The sequence below is a fragment of the Dermacentor albipictus genome, chromosome 1 (genome assembly GCF_038994185.2).
Source record: "Dermacentor albipictus isolate Rhodes 1998 colony chromosome 1, USDA_Dalb.pri_finalv2, whole genome shotgun sequence".
Lineage (NCBI taxonomy): Eukaryota > Metazoa > Arthropoda > Arachnida > Ixodida > Ixodidae > Dermacentor > Dermacentor albipictus.
Genome location: NC_091821.1, coordinates 428,239,433 through 428,254,521, shown reverse-complemented (window position 1 = coordinate 428,254,521; position 15,089 = coordinate 428,239,433). Strand labels below are relative to the sequence as shown.

At 45.2% G+C, this 15,089-nt stretch overlaps 1 protein-coding gene across 3 annotated transcripts in view; it reads right to left on the bottom strand.

The window, feature by feature from the left end:
- Wdr24 (WD repeat domain 24) overlaps nucleotides 1–15,089 on the bottom strand; it is a 42,903-nt gene that overhangs the window by 6,660 nt on the left and 21,154 nt on the right. For 2 of the 3 annotated variants that reach the window (XM_065426001.1, XM_065425986.1), the window contains exons 12-14: nucleotides 14,153–14,255; nucleotides 10,592–10,784; nucleotides 8,367–8,539 (exon numbers count right to left, since the gene is read on the bottom strand). In XM_065426001.1, coding sequence (XP_065282073.1) covers nucleotides 8,404–8,539; nucleotides 10,592–10,784; nucleotides 14,153–14,255 — 432 coding nt within the window. In that variant the 3' untranslated portion in view covers nucleotides 8,367–8,403. Of the gene's footprint in view, nucleotides 1–7,526; nucleotides 7,818–8,366; nucleotides 8,540–10,591; nucleotides 10,785–14,152; nucleotides 14,256–15,089 lie in introns of those variants that run through there. The other variant, XM_065425994.2, reaches the window with a different exon arrangement.

Below are 15,089 nucleotides of genomic sequence, written 5' to 3'. Positions count from 1 at the left end.
TTCTACGATGATGGAACTCTTTATAATCGAAACAGTTTAGTTACCTTCCTAAAGGCATGTTAGCCAAAGGGTACGCCACACGATCCAGTGCTCGTAGGTTGGGCTAAGGTCAGCTGCAAGCATTGCTTATGTTAAGAAATGACTAGCAGCTGCTGACTCAGTGTGCCTGGTAGACTCGCCTACCTCAAAAATTGTGTGTGCTCACATGCATGTGTCAGAATCAGGTAGTACTGCTTATGCCAAATAATGCAGCTGGGTGCTGGCGCATAACTAAACCTCACCTTTAATAGTACCAGGCTGGTTCTGGCTTAACAAATAGAAGCACATCTACTATGGGACAATTGCTACAAGTGATATCTTTAGACAGATAAGCCGAGTTTGCTCCCTCAAATAGGCTGTGTCCAAACCATCACTGTGTTTACAACCGTGCTTGGCTGTACTGTGTTTTTGTGTTATGTGACCTAATGGGGTTTTTTTCTCCCTTCACCTGTCGCATCTATTGCAACCTGTAACTCTGCTTCTTCTGTGTGTACAAACAATTTATGTCACCTTTTAGCTGTCAGAAGATGTACTGGCTCAATGCATTTTATCAAACATCTTGGTCTGCTCTATTTACACTGTTGAAGGCATTGTGAGTTAACATAAACTTATATGATTACATCACAACATGGCTTTGTGTGTTCTTTCTATGTACCCTTTTGTGTGAAAGTAATGATCCAACTCTGCAGTGGGAACAATATTTCAGTACTGTAAATGACAGCAGAGACAGGACTGACAGCATACAAATTCAGCAACATGCACTAGTTTACATAATCTAGCTTACACAAGTTCTGAAGTTCCATAAGCAGAATAGTGGTGTACAGTTTAAACCCCAAGTGCAACTCGGCATACGTGTGCTGTTTAAATGTTCTCTCAAGTATTGCATAATAATCTTTCTCGTGGAGTTATAAGATCACAAACTTTGCCTTTAAATGTTGTCAGTATTTTTATAGAGCACTTCTTTTGGGCCTAAACGTAAACTAACATTGTAAACTGCTAAATTTGACATTTCCTTTTAAATGCAACAAGCTTCCTTCAACATGGTTCAGTAAATGCTCAATGAGAGCATTTCCACAACAACAAACACTCAAAGAAAGAAAGCAGGATTGGCCCTGAGCTAAGGCTTCCTCCTCAAGAGTGAAGAGAACTCTTCTTTTGTGCTGGCATGAGCAGATAACTACTGTCAGTGCCTGACTGATTATGATGGTGACCATTATCATCATAACCAGTCTGTCACAAATGATGATCATCATCATTAACCTTTTCTTTTTATATTCACTGTGCGATGGAGGCCTCTCCTAACAATCTCCAATTACCCCTGTCTTGCACTGGTCAGTTGCAAGTTATGCCAGCAAATTTACCGGTTTCATCATACCACCCCATTCTCTACCATCCTCGACTGCGCTTTCTTTCCCTTGACACACATTGTGCAACTCTAACAGACCACCATTATCTGCCCTACGCATTACATGAGACTGATAATGCAGTGGCAAATGAAACTTCACAGGAAATACTTTATCTAGCCAATTTAGGTATCTCTGCAGATTTCTGACCTTGTTTCTTCTTGAGATTCAAACCTCTGCATTTGCCTTAATAAATCAAGATCTAAAATTGATAGGTCTGGCTGCACAGTGGCTAACTTGGCCACCAGTGGCCCATCTCTGCAGTTACACGCACCCTGCAGCTCACATTCCCTAGGAGAATGTGTCACGAAAAGGTTCCTTGCAAGCAAGGTTTAAAAATTCCTCCAATTCCTTTGTTGAGCTTCCACATATAGCATTATTGTGTGCACTTGTGCTGTGAGCTGCCTTCATCCTTGCATTCACACATCCTAACTGCTTGCGAGTGTCCAGCATAACCACAGCATAACTGCAGCATAATGACACGCCAGTAAAGCCCTAGTTGGTGACCATCAGAATTGAACATGTTTGAGTGTAGAAGAGCGTGCTTGTCGTTTCTTAGCCACTGGAGAGTACAGCCCTCACTTTACACCAGGGTGCATATGGGACAGTAGTTAACCAGAGGCTAAGCCGTGCCAGTGGCTGACTGTGCCATCTGTAATTTTGCAAGTTTCACAGATCTCTGAAATGTTTTAAAAAGCATACTTTTGCAGGAGGAGCTTTACCTACTTCTTCAACAACATATTGTTACGGAAGGATGAACGAAGAGAGGAATATAAATAATTGCATCCACCAGAGGTGACGCGATACAAAGAAGAGGCTTGGAGGAGGTACAGCTGACTACTACAGCATTCTATGCATGAGATTCGTCAAGGCTAAATTCCATTGTGCCTTTGTCACTTTGACTAAGATTTGAGCTGGGACTCTGGTAATCATACGAATAAGTGCTTACTGCACTTTCCGGTTCGTCTTATGATAAGGGGGTTACTGCACTATACAAACATGGATAACAGAAGTAGATGTGGACAGGACGCATACAGACTCACAAATGAATTTTATTGAGTAAAAGATGACATAGATATACAATGATCAAAATGACGTCATCATGCCGACAGGCCACTCAAAATCGCAGTCGCCACAGTCTTGCTTCCAGAAACTGAACCTTACAATCAGCAAGTGCAGTGGAAGGATCGCTAACACATACGTGCGTCGTCATTCACCAAATAAAATTTCAGTTTTGAGTCTGCGCGCATCCTGTCCCCTTCTACTTCTGTTGTCCATGTGTTTATAGCACAGTAATCCCCTTATTACATGATGAACTTCCACCAACTAGCCCAACTTGCCGCTCCAATACTTTTTGTTTGTAGGACGGATGCATTAACAGTGACAGAATTTGATTCTTTGTTGGATCGCGCGCTCAGAAAGCTTTTGTTAATTTTTTTGGTTGGGGCTGTAGCCGATGATGTCAAGTTGTCAGCCCATTGCTTGCTCTCAGTTACAATACAGAGCCACCAAAAGATGCCGAACGCCTCCAGGCAATGGGTATTGAGTTGCCTGGAGCAATACTAACAACCAGTGGTGCTGCGGAGAAGCAATTATTTTCTTTAATCTGGCCACTCCTTGGTCTTCACTTCTGTGCATTCAAACATCCTTCATGCTACCACCATTCACTAGATGACGCTGCATGCGGGTGCTCCATTTAAAACCATATTTTTGTTGTTGGTACCTTACTTTTGGATTGCCACCTGCACATAAGTTCACAGCAGAACATGGATCTGCATGAAATGCCTTAACTGGCTAACACGACTGTATTTCTGGCGACAAGAAGTACGCAAGCATCAAGAGTTGCCCACACTCCCCATAACACCACCATTTTAGATTTCAGACATGCAGACAGACCAAAGCACTGGAAGTTTCCCGATTTTCGCATCACCTTTAGTTATCTACAAAAATGGCATCTACAAACTGCGATACCTGCAAGCTTTCCCCACCTCATCCAGCACCACAAGCGGAAACCAAAGAAGCTTTAGGAAGACTCGGCAAGCAAAGCCAAATAATTGGAGGTGGGCAAATATAAACTTTTTAAAATATGAATTGAATATTGTTACGGTGAAGTGAAGGAAGACGTTGAATTGGACTAGAGAAAGACGAAGTCTGGCGGTTGCCTGAACGCCATATCCATCATTTGTAAATATAAGTTATTTTACACTCGTGGGCCTGCTTTCTTCCCGCAACATTTTGGTGGAGGTGCGGGGTACCACCACGGAACTTCGCAGCGGACGTCATCTACCTGCTGCCACAATGGCAAATCAACCGACACAAGCGACAACGCCTCGGCAGCCCGTGCCCACGGTCATCCTCACTCACCCACGGGACCCGGGAACATTTTGTGGCACGGACAACGTCGACGTCGAGGACTGGCTTACGATGTACGAGCGAGTGTGCGACAACAACAGGTGGGATCCTACAATGATGCTTGCAAACGTAATATTTTATCTGAAGGGAACTGCGAAGCAATGGTATGACACACATGAAGCTGACCTAACGAGCTGGGATGTTTGCAAAGAAAAAATGCGAGACCTGTTCGGCAGACCTGTCGGTCGTCAGCTGGCAGCTAAAAAAGAACTTGCGTGCCGCGCTCAGATGTCCACAGAATCCTATGTCGTGTACATACAGGATGTGCTGGCCCTCTGTCGCAAGGCTGATGACAACATGACCGAGGCAGACAAGATTGGCCATATATTGAAAGGTATTGCAGACGATGCCTTCAATCTCTTGATGTGTAAGGATTGTGCCACTGTGGATGCAATTATTAAGGAGTGCCGGCGCTTCGAACAAGCGAAGGGCTGCCGCGTCACTCAAACTTTCGACCGGTTGCCCAATACCGCCGCGACATCTTCTTGCGAAGACCCGCCGCGGTTCGTTCAGCCCGCAGGACCGGAAGAAATAACGCGCATCGTTCGCCGTGAGCTTGAGGCCATGGCCCCGGCTCCCGTTCGTTCAGACTGTCGGGAAAGCGTACCCGCTATCTCCCTTATACAAGCGGTCGTTCGGGAGGAAATAGCAAGTTTGGGCATTCCATCTCTCTGCTCAGTCCGCCATACCAACACCTACCAAATTTCTCCGACCGCTCGCTCCCGGACGCAAAGCTTTCCACCACTCCGTCGCAACCCAGCTGAATGGCGCACAGCGGATGATAAACCCATCTGTTTTAATTGTTCCGGTATTGGACACATCGCCCGTCATTGCCGCAACCACTGGTCGTCGCCTCCTCGGTGGTCGTCTCCGAGTCACTACAGCCAAGTACCCGACAATCGCACTTTCTCGCACTATACGCCGACTACGAACATCAACGCCGACAGTGCTCCACCAAGATCCAGCCGATCCCCGTCTCCGCAAGGTCGTAGGTCCCGTTCGCCTCTCGTTCACCGCTCTTCGTCCCCTTCTGCAACCGGTCGCTTCGCTTCGGGAAACTAGGCGGTGCAGCTCCCGGAGGTGAAGCTGCAACTCCGACCCGGCCCACAAATCCTCTATTGACCCTGCCTACATGTGGAAACCTGCTGGACATTGAAGTCGATGGCGTTCCTGTTAGATCTCTCGTTGATACAGGAGCGCAGCTTTCAGTTATGAGCGCTGCTCTCCGCCGCCGGCTCAAAAAGGTTCTGACCCCCGCCGTACCGTGCACCGTGCGAGTCGCCGATGGGAGTACGTCACCTGTCCTTGGAATGTGCACAGCACGTGTGACCATTGGGGGCCATTATACCGTTGTTCTATTTATCGTCCTTGAACACTGCCCACACGACCTAATTCTGGGCCTCGACCTCCTTGGTCCGTTTCCAATTTCCATCAAAGGAAACAAATGGATTGCTGTAGCAACCGATTATGCCACTAGATATGCCATCGCACGAGCCCTGCCAACCAGCTGCGCTACAGATGTCGCCGACTTCTTACTAAAAGACGTCATCCTGCACCACGGCGCCCCTCGCCAGTTGCTGACGGATCGCGGCCGCTACTTTCTATCGAAGGTCGTTGATGATCTGCTCCGCTCCTGTTCTACAGAACATCGGATTGCTACCGCGTACCACCCTCAAACGAACGGCCTCACCGAGCGACTCAACCGCACACTCACTGAAATGCTCGCCATGTACGTTTCCAACGATCACCGCGACTGGGACGTCGCTTTACCATACGTCACTTTCGCATACAACTCGTCCCGTCACGACACTGCCGGATTTTCACCATTTTTCCTTTTGTACGGCCGCGACCCCACCTTGCCTTTTGACACGTTGCTACCTTCCGCAGTACAGTCACCCAGCACTGCTTACGCTCGCGATGCTATTGACTTAGCCGCCCAGGCCCGAGATGTCGCCCGTCATCGCCTCACAGTCTCGCAAGCTTCTCAAAAGCGACGCTACGACCTTCGGCACCGAGACCACCATTTTTCCCCTGGTTCCCTTGTCCTTCTCTGGACGCCTTCACGTCGTGTCGGCTTGTCGGAAAAATTACTGTCCCGTTTTTCTGGTCCGTACCAGATCTTACGCCAACTGTCCGACGTGACCTACGAGATCGCCCCACTCGGTCAGCCTTCCGTGCCTCCCAACTTAACCAGTGATGTTGTTCACGTCACCAGGCTCAAGCCCTATGTCCCCCCAATAAGTGAGGCTGTTTAACTATATGAATGGCAACTATCGAGTCAAATAAGCATAGGTGAACGTATGCTAATGTGATCAAGCATGTGTTGGGGGCACCTTCCCGCTACATTTAAGCCAGATGGGAAAGGAAGGCGCACACCGCTGTGCTTGCTCCGGTTAGGTGTTGGTTTCCCATGCATCTTTCCTCATCACTTTAACGGCACACGACATTACAGTAGCTAGCGACATATAAAACCTTCACCTTTGGCCCAGGTTTGTGCGAAAAGTAGTCCACGAGAGTAATAAATTTTGTGCGAAAGAACTGCTGCATGGTTGTTGGAGTTGGAATTAGCAGAAGTTTTTCTCTATTCAAATACATAGGACTTTGCCGGCCCCAACAGAGCAGTTCAAATTTCAACAAAACAGACTGGTGGGCTAGTTGGTATGGCATGTTAATATTTTTAGCGCAAAGAAACGCATGACACGAGAGAAGGCACACAAGACACAGCGCTGTGTCCTGTGTGCCTTCTCTCGTGTTGTGTGTTTCTTTGCACTAAAAATATTAAGAGTTCGAAATGTCCGTCAATTTCAATTAAGAGATTTTGAATTATTGGTATTTGACCCTACTGCCTCCAAGATTAAATTTCTTCTTTGACAGCTTCTGCCAAAAACAGTGCCATTTCAAATTTATTGGCATTAAGAACTTCTGATGCGAAAATTGTGATCATGTCACCATTACAATTGTACTTGCAAGGGGTACAGCACAGCATTCAATATATGGGAGTTTAAATGGGCGTTCGATGTATGCAAAGTACATTGATGCACTTTTGCATGGAGTTTTCAAGTGCATTTTACAATCGTTCGATATAGACAATAATTTGATGCATCCAAGTTTGTTATATTCAGGATCAACTGTATCCGTTTAGCTTGAAATATTCGAGAGTACTAAATAGTTCCTTTTTGAATACAAATAGTTAATGGGGAATACAGTTGACTTCCGTTAATGCGACCCAGACAGGACCGAGAAAATAGATTGAATTATCCGGTGGGCCAAATTAACGAGACACAGGAAATATGCTAAAACAAACCACTGATTCATTTGGCAGTACTTACATGACTCTAGCACGCCCCCGAAACAAATGCGCACCCACTTTTTATGCATCCAAAGTAGTGAACTAACATAGAAATGAGATTAACACTCCTAAACAAAATAGAAATCTAACCCACACCTGATTTTCAGCAAGCAAAATTATTGCACAATGGCAGCCGGTTTTTTAAAGTTAGCTTCGCCACACAGTTTATTTTTTATTTAGCTTCTCCGCAATACATCCATGTTATGCGGCAAAGCATACAAATCCTGCAAAGGCGGTTTTGGTTTTTTGTCCGTGTGCACTGAGCAGGCAATTTTCAGGGCAATTTTCTTTTTAAAAGAAGGCACGCACTACAATAGGGTAAATACCATAATGAAAATTGTGAGCTAGATTTATTGCTTGAAAACTTCCCTAGGGCAGGCCAAAAATAGGTGTTTTTGAAGAGAGCTGACACATTCTTAACACATACTCTGTCCCCTAAGCTCTGGTGAGACAGACACTGCCATTAAAGGATTTGTTATCAGAGTCGCCATAGGGGCCAGGCACGTGCATACTGACTGGTCAAATTCAAATTATCAGGCGAAGACCAATCTTAGGATTTAAATAATGGAAGTTTGGGCCCAAGGAAATGCACGAGCGCTGGCCAGGATCTTCGGCTGGGATTGAATTAAGCAAAAAAATCAATTAACAGGAGTCGAATTAATCGAAGTCTACTGTATTGTATTCATATTCGAAACTTGGAATATTTGCCACCCTTGCAAATAATGTATTTCTGATCAGCACCACGTTTAGTTCAGATCAATCAGTGCGAGCACTTCATTTCAGAAGATGACAGGAAACAACAGCAATGACAGCGACAATATACAGATGATTTATTTTTGTGCTTAGTTTTCGGTAAACTAACCCCCAACCCCTGAGGCACTTTGGGATTAGATGGTGTCCAAATAAACACTCCAGCAACGGTTTCCTCCGAGTAACAGATCTCAAAGGCTATGCTTTTTCAAGCTGCATGCACCAGAAATCATTGCAGAGCTGGAAAGACGTTGTGGCTACCATGTTTTAGATACCACCTAGACACAAAGTTCTAAGCCAGAGATTTTTGCAATTCGTACAACCCAAGAATGCTGGTAACACCAGGTATAGCACATGTCAAGGACGGTGAGATTTGTGGAAGAGACTTGAGCAGGTTGCCTGCTGACTCTTACCCTGATGAGAAGAGCAGCAAAGCTGGGAAGGCTAGTGCTATGTGTACTCGCACATGTGCCCGCATCCTGCAGGGCACAGCCTCCGCTCGCTGAACCACGCCGAGAGGTGCTGCACGTGGCCGCCGTGCGCGCAGCCCTGGCACCACACAAACAGCCCGCGCACCACTTCATGGCTGCACACGGGTGAACAAGCAAAAAAATCAAAAATTAATTTCTGTCCTTCTACGTGCTGAAACCACAATCTGATTACGAGGCTTGGCATAGTGTAAGACCCTGGATTAATTATGACCACCTAGCATTCTTTAACCAAGCACGTAAGTCAGTACACAAGCATTTTTGCATTCCATGCCCATCAGAATGCGGTGCCCAGTGGTGGGATTGAGCCCGCAACCTCAAGATGAGTAGCACAACGCCATAGCCAATGAGCTATGCCTGCCAGGTAGGTAAATACGCGAGCTGTTCAGAGAGGACAGCCATAAAGGAAAGGGTAGTTGTGCTATCAGCAAGCGTACATAACAAGAAGAGAAAAAAATTGATAAGTTCACCCAAAAGGTGTAGCTTTGACAGCAAGTTACACATTTTGAAAGTGATTTGCACATTCTTTTTAAGTTTGCTCTTAACACACAAGTTTTGTTGGATATATGCACACTTTATTAACAATGAATTGCCTTTAGACACAGCACACTAGCAGCAGAGACTGACAAAAGCACATTGTTTCCAGATCACAGTCACCTTTTCAGCGACTTTGCTGATACAGATTTTGCCTGCTTCAGAAACTTGTCTGAATAAACTTGCTTGTTGTCCTTTTCACCATCAGAAAGCTTCCCAAGGTACGATCGAAGACTGGATCAAAAACTTTGTTCAGGCCTTGTTTGCAGTATATAAACTACCAGTTTGCCTTCAGCCTTGCTGTTGGGAATTGACAGGATTTTCAGACTTACGAGTGCAATTCTGTGAAGCCTCATGCACAAGAATTGAAGAGAACATACCGTATTTACTCGCATAATTATCGCACTTTTTCGTCAAAAAAATTGACGCAAATTCAGGGGTGCGATCATTACGTGGGTTAAATATCCCACGAAAAGAAACATTTTCTTTTTTTATCCCGCATTTACTGCGGGATGACAACGGTTCAACAAGCAGGCGGCTGCCGCTGTCAGTGCAGGCCACGAAAACAAAAATGGCAGCCGGCGGAGCAAGCCGAACGCACCGAACGTGATTATTTTTCTTCTCGCGAGTACATAATGTGCATTGAAACAGTTTCTTCCGTATCAGTAATGAGTAATATTGTTAATATTTGCAAGTTTGCGAAAATAATTATAATGTAGCCATGTCCACTCTGATGGGACAGGAACAGAGATGGGCGCGCTTAGCTGCCAGTGACATAAAAACACATGGCGGGCATGCGGCGAAAACTGCAACATTTGTCTTCACTGCTATCCTAATACGGCACGTTTCTGCTAAGGGTGGGCAAATATGTTAGCTGCGTTACAAGCATCGGCGTATAAATAGGGTACACTTCTAACGTATCGGTGTAAACGTGGCCACTATCGTTGCCGCTGACGATCTGCTGCATGCCCACGAGTGCAGACGAGAAGAATCAAAAGGTGCCCTTTATGTTGTTGTTGTTGACCAAAACCATTATGAAGCCTACAAATAATAAAGCTGAGGCAAGATTGGTTGTAGTTTTTTTTTTTCCGTGCAAGTGTGCAAAGTGATGAAAGGAATGAAATGGGCACCTGCTTAAGTACGTTGGGTGTGTGCAGACCGCTTGGTTTGTCTTCAAGAGTCATTCGGGTAAGCATTTGACAGATGGTAAGCGCAATCACCATTAGCTAGAGTTGGCACACGATATATCGCTGCAACAAGTTCAGGGTGCGATCATTACAGGGGAAAGAAAAAAAATCAAATTTTGACGACAAAATTCAGGGGTGCAATCATTACACGAGTGCGATCATTATGCGAGTAAATACGGTGGAAAGCTGTGCTTGCAGTACATGGCATCTTGCATGCCACAAGCGGGCAGAGCAGGCACCATCACAATTCCTCTCTAGGATGCTTGTCTTCTTTTTCTTTCAATATTTTGCAAAATTTTTCGCAGACAGAATTTATTTTTCATAAAACTTGGCACAACATTCGTAAAATCCTAGGACAAGCCTAAATTCGTAAATCTTAGAGAAAATTTGGGGAAGTTGGTGGGCATGTGTGTGGAGTGAACAGCTCACCAGATAGCGCAAGGAGCAGGGATGGCCTTGCAGCGGTCGCACAGCCAGCCCGAGCGGCTCAGTGGCTTCTGGCAGCCGCCACACACCGTGTGCACAATGGTCGACTGCTGGTTCAGAGTGGACACTGACGCCAAGTTACTCAGCGATATCACCCGCGCTATCACATTCCACATCTGGAACCGGCTCAGCAGGTCTGGTGAGCAAAGCAGTTCAATTGCAGCAGGCAAAGATGCAACGAGAACAGAAATGTAGCGCAACGTTACATGTTCAACGAGAAAGAACAGAAAAATAAATGCTTCGAAGAGAACAAATGCACTCATTTGACATCTACCGTGATAGCATAAATACTGCCCAGAAAATGTTTTGAAAGGTTTATCAATATCAAAAACACAAGCACGTTGCAGAATGGCTGAAAGATTAGCCCCATGCCATATCTTTATACCTTGTCCTCATACCTACATGCTACTTTGTTTAGTATATGATGCAAAGTAAAAGCTCAGCAACAACTTTTTGGTTTATGAAATCGGACAATATAGAAGCAAAGCATGGTCCCTACAAACACACATTAACCTATACCATCGAGTCCATGCCACACTGGTGAAGCCACAAAACAATTTGTGCAGTGTGCTACGGAGCAATTAAACAGCCATTTGCTTCAATGTCTTAAGTATTTGATCTCAGCTGCTTGCGATGGGCATTGGTACTCCTTTCACAGTCTTCAGCACATTCATGACGAGTGAAGCCCTGTCATTTCACAAGAAAAAAAAAAGAAAGATATTTATCATGCATCCTTGCAGGTCTTGTAAGAGATCACTTTATGTGTAGTTACAATTACAACATAACTTAAGTAAAATAAATTGTAAACCATAGCCTGCTAGCATTATACAGTTGACTTCCGTTAATTTGACTTTTACAGGAACAACAAAATTGACTGAATTATCTGGCGGCTCGAATTAAACGGGATGGAGAAAAAAATGCCAAGACACACTGCCGATTCATTGGCAGAATTTGAGTTTAACACGCCTCCAAATCAAATGCATGCTCACCTCTATGCATCCAAAGTATAAAACTAATAGAGAAATTACTTAAAGCTCCTAACCAAAGTAGAAGTCTAACGTGACCCCGATTTTTTTAATGGTGGCCACTTTCCTAAAGTCAGCTTTGCTGCACGAATATTGAAGTCAGCTTCGCCACAATACAGGCATTTTACGCAGTAAATCATACAAGCACTGCAAAACTAGTTTTGGCTTTGTGTCCGATTGCACCGCACAGGCAATTTTTGGCCCAATTACCTTGGAAAGTGAAAGGCGCCCATTGGTATTGGGTAAATACTGTAATGAGGCATTGTGAGTTATTGCTTGAAAATCTTTCTAGGGCAGGCCGAAAATCTGAGTTCTCGAAGCGAGATGACGTGTGTCCAACGCATTCGCTGTCTAAGCTCCGCCGAGACAGATGCTGCCACTAAAAGGATTGTTACTGTGTCCCCACAGGGGTGAGGCACTCGCGTGGGAGCTCGTCAAGTTTAAAGGGACACTAAAGGTTACTATTAAGTCAACGTAGACTGTTGAAATACCATCACAGAAACCTCGAAACGCTTGTTTCGTGCCAAGGAGAGACTTATTTTAAGAGAAAATGCGTTCTGAAGCGTCCGCGTACCTCTAGCGCAGTTCAAATCGCCCGCCCTCCGATCGAGGAGATCTGACATCATGGTCTCATAGTGACGTTGCGCCATCGGTGAGTAGAACGGCGTCCGCAGACGGCGCTACGGCTTTTCTGCGCAAAACGCAAACGCGCGGCCAGAAACAGAGCCAAGACAGAGCCGACAGCAGTGCGAAAGCGGGAGTATGGTGGCTAGCGGAAGGAGGAACGCATTACGTCCCACGGCACACGGAGAGTCCGTTTTCGTTAAACTATAGGCTGCGGCGAGCTCGCAGCGTGGTCGGCTTGGTCTGTGAGCCTTTTCGCACTCGCAACAGGGCATAAAAAAGTGCGAATCGACGCAAAACTCGGCCTAGAAACGTGCTTCGCCACAGCCAAGCTGGCATGACCCAGATGTCGTTTCCCGCACCGCCACCAGGCGCCGCTACTATACCGCAATACGCCCATAAGCTGGTACTTCATTCTATGACGCTAACTTCGACGCTCGTCGCAATGGACCCTGACACCGACAGATTGGCTCGCGATGGTGGGCTCAACTTCAGCGATTGGAGCACCGACGAGCGCAACCTGCTGCTGAGGGCTCGCACTGCCGGCGTCGTTGCGTACTACGACGGTGGCCTCAACACCGGCTCTCCGGAGCGGGAAAGCAACGAGGGCTTCCCACGACATCACATGGACGTGGCATTCTCGCTGCTTGTTCCAAATGAAAGTTTCGCGAGCCAGCAGAACCCTCACAGCACGACGCGATAACGAAAGTACTGAAACTCCAAAGCGTGCGCGGCGCAGGGTCGAGCGCGCAGAGTCGAGCGAAAACGAAACCTTTCGAACACCCATATTACTGAAGGGCAACGTCAAAATGTTATTTTTTCTTAGAATCAAATAGACGTAGACAAGTAGCATTTTTTTCCGTTTTATAATCGAATGAAATGATATTTTTAATACGAGTAGTTGAGTATTAGTAACATAAATTACGGGGAGACCTTACGTCATCGGTTTAGTACCGGAATGTCGCTGGGGGGTCTCAAATCGTGTCATGCATTTACCTCAATTTCTCGGTTACTAAAGCTCTGTTCGCGATTATATTGACGCCTTAGACGTTCTAGAACATTGCTCTACCACTTTAACTTGACTTTCTGGTAACCTTTAGTGTCCCTTTAAGTTATCCAGCGAATGCCAATTCTAGGACCAATATAACAAACATTTGGGCCCATAGCAATGCATGGGTTTCTGACGGGACCTTCAGTTGAGATTAAATTAACGGAAAAATCGAATTAACTGGAGTCGAATTAACGGAAGTCTAATGTATATGATAGCTGACTGACCTTTCCTACCAACAAAAGTCTGCTTCAAAAGCTGGGCGAATCTCACAGTTTTTTTCCAGCCCATGTGTGACAAACATTAAAGTTGCTGAATCACAGATGGAAAGTTAAATGTACAACCACATGCAACAGAGTTTGATAGTGTTGGTGTTTTGGCAGATGTTTGTGTGCTCTGTGGCATTAACATGATGGTAACATTGCTTTAAAAGGATCAATGTGTCATGCCAAGAGACCTGCATTACAAGACGCCCTCCAGTGAGTAGAAAGTAATATCCTGTAAGGCTTGTTTTAGGTGTGACAAAAATTAGTTATAAAATAAAACAGTGACAAAATAACATTAAAATGTTGAAAGTTCTGAAAGGGTTGGAAAAATCAATAATTTATTAACAACATATGCTAATGCTATCAATCATTTATCAACAACATGTGGTAATGCTAAGAGACCAAAAGAAAGTAACTGTATGTGCCAAGAGCTTCAATGGCACAAAGAAAACATGGCAAAAAAAAAATACAGAAAAATAAATGCTGATTGCAAAACATCACGCTACATATATCAACACTTTGAAGCAAATTCACTGCCTACCTATGTAAGCAAGAAACCAGGACTCCAATGTCGATTCTTCTAAGCAACCTTTCAACTTGTCTCCCAGAACAATTGTGGCTGACACAGCTGTCTGAACATCGCCCTGCAACACCAAAGCAAATGTGGGTTCAACATTATTTTGCTGGGAAAAAAATGTGCCGTTATCATGAAAGAAACAAAGCTTACAACAGGACAAAGAGAAGCACATAACAAAAGACTGTGCTTGCATTTGTTGTCTACTTTGTGCCTTGCTTTAGGTGTTGTTTCTTATGCACTGACTGGTCGAAATAAACGCTCTGCTAAAACTAAAGTTGTAGAGGTTGACAGCCCCGAACTGTAGAATGGACTACGAGTTCTCCCATAGAGGAGGGCTACGGATTAAGTATAGCCATCTGGTGTTCTGTAATGTGCACCCAAAACCCAGTAAATGAGTGATATTGGAGTCTGCAGCCGCCAAGGCCAAGACACTCGAACCCACAACCTTGGCTTATGCTCAGTAGGGCCACGCCATAGCCACTGAGCTACCGCAGTGGGTGACGAGTGCTCTGCCGATTTCCTGCCATGTCCGCGTAACGCATGTAACAGACATACAGAGGGATGCTTATTATTCTGTAGCTAATCCTTCCTAACCTTCAGCTTTGCTTCCTAGTTCTAGTTCCCATCATATGCATAAGTGCACAGTATTCAGTGGAAGCTTGCAAAACAGAGAAACATGATAGCCTACAAGCCAAGTCTACGTACTAAAGCTGACAGCTGGGCCAGTTGGAAGGCAAACATTCGTGACATTTCCAGTGCTTGTAAGAAATAGAAACACTTGAGGAGAGCAGACCTCCACACACAATGAACTTGCAGAACACCAGCGCCCTCTCTGTCCTGTCGTGTTCTTTTTTTTTTGTTCCCCTCACTGCAAGTGCTTCTTTTTCCTACAAGTGGTGGA